At 36.3% G+C, this 1,858-nt stretch overlaps 1 protein-coding gene across 1 annotated transcript; it reads right to left on the minus strand.

Annotated features, from left to right (window-relative positions):
- Positions 1-449: 449 nt before the first annotated feature.
- Positions 450-1,485, minus strand: LOC135219065 (uncharacterized). The gene is made up of 2 exons (XM_064255495.1): positions 903-1,485; positions 450-871 (listed from the first exon to the last, which is right to left on the minus strand). The coding sequence occupies exons 1-2, from the start codon at positions 1,483-1,485 to the stop codon at positions 450-452; spliced, it is 1,005 nt and encodes a 334-aa protein (XP_064111565.1).
- Between the last annotated feature and the right edge of the window lie 373 nt (positions 1,486-1,858).

A 1,858-nucleotide genomic window follows, 5' to 3' on the forward strand; every position in this document is an offset into this window, starting at 1 on the left:
ATTCTATTATTCTTATATTGCAGTTTTCATAATGCCCGCTGACTATCCAGTGCTTTATTCTGAAACTTCCCTGAGACAATACCCTTTCAGTATCCTGTATTAATTGGATTGCGTTCTCAATGGTATCAGTAGAATACAGTATATCATCTACATATGTATTATTAAGAATCATATCTTGCACATCCGTGGATTCCTTACCGAGTTGTTCTACTGTATGTCTCAAAGCTACCATAGCTATAGTACCACTGGGCCTATCTCCAAATGTTACTGTGGTAAGAACATACTGATCAGGTGGCCTACTATCATCCAAGTCCCTCCATACAAATCTATGTGTATGTTCATCTAGTGCGCTGAGTTTTACAGTATGGTACATCTTTGCTATGTCACCCTATATTATCTTGCCTAAATCTACACAACACTCCCAGCAAACTGTTCAAAATATCAGGCCCCTAAGCCCAAAAATCATTTAACCTCTGTCCCATATAAGATGCTGAAGAATTGAAGACAATGCGCACTGGGGTTGAACTAGATTCTGGCTTCAACACCTCATGATGATGAATATAGTGAATTGGGCCATTGTACTCTTGAATCTCCTTACTAGTTAATTTCCTAGCTACTCCCCTTCTAACCATATCTTCAATCTCTTTCTGATATTTTACTGCATACTCATTCCCAAGTTTCCTTAATCTATTCTCTGTTGTTCTTAACCTGGCATTTGCTACCTTTATGTTATTTTTCATATGATTTGGATCTCTTATCCAAGGATACCTTACAAACCAGCATTTCTGTTTCTCGTCATACGTTAATCCTTCCTCAATCAATTTCATTTCCTTTTCTTCTTTCAAACTTACATAATTGGGTCCAGGACAACCTATGCACATCATTTGATACATTGTGATTACACCTTGTTCCCATTTCTTCTATGGCAAAAAAATTGTTGTCTAACTGATCCTTTAGATTTTCTGTTGGCTCAATATTGATTTCATTCAAATTTACTGAACTTGAAAGTTTATGAATTCTCACAAACACATGATTACTAGTATTAACTTGATTGGTAATTTCATCATGTCTACCACGTATGCTGAGCCCAAACTGATTTTCTAGCAACTGGAGACCCTTATTTGTTTCAACAACCCTTGGCAATATTTCACAATAATTAGCACCAATAAGCATATCAATTTCCCCATGTGGGCGATTCAGCTCTAAGTTTGATATTCCCTCAAAAAGTTCAGATACCCTGGATAATTGTCTACTTCTTGATTTGGCTGTTATTTCATTAATACCAACAGCATTCACATTCCAAACCTTACCAGATTTATCAATTAGTGGTACACAATATTCGTTGCTTGTGTGATATTCAACCGCATTGCCCACTTTGATCATGGATAAATTTATATGCTTTCCACTTAAACCCAATTTCTTAGCCATCCCATTTGTTATAAATGAAATATCCCCTCCTGGATCCACAGTACAAATAACAGGCATGTTTCTTACTATTCACCATACTGATATTTAACAACACTGCATATCCCTTTTCTGATATCGCTTTGTGAATACTATTTTCTAATCTATCGGAATGCAACAGTGGATGATGATTACGATTGCATGGCCATTTACCTTCAACGATGACATCACACAATGTACCCACCTTGCAGCTACGAGCAGGATGATATCCCCTTAGACACCTGAAACATATTCCATTACCCTTTATAATCTCAAATCTTTCTATGCTACCACAACCATTAAATTTATAACATTCTGTTATATCATGACCAATTGAATTGTGTAACAGGCATCCTATCCCCTTACTATCTGCCTTAGGTTTAATACCTTTCACCATTTCTGTCAAGTTAACAAT

This window comes from Macrobrachium nipponense, chromosome 1, assembly GCF_015104395.2.
Source record: "Macrobrachium nipponense isolate FS-2020 chromosome 1, ASM1510439v2, whole genome shotgun sequence".
Lineage (NCBI taxonomy): Eukaryota > Metazoa > Arthropoda > Malacostraca > Decapoda > Palaemonidae > Macrobrachium > Macrobrachium nipponense.

What these genes read in the sequence shown, in the direction of transcription:
- LOC135219065 (XM_064255495.1), bottom strand. Translation starts at nt 1,485, where the DNA reads ATGCCTGTTATTTGTACTGTGGATCCAGGAGGGGATATTTCATTTATA. An exon ending in AGAAGAAATGGGAACAAGGT is followed by an intron (nt 872 to 902) that starts GTAATCACAATG and finishes TGATGTGCATAG; the next exon opens with GTTGTCCTGGACCCAATTAT.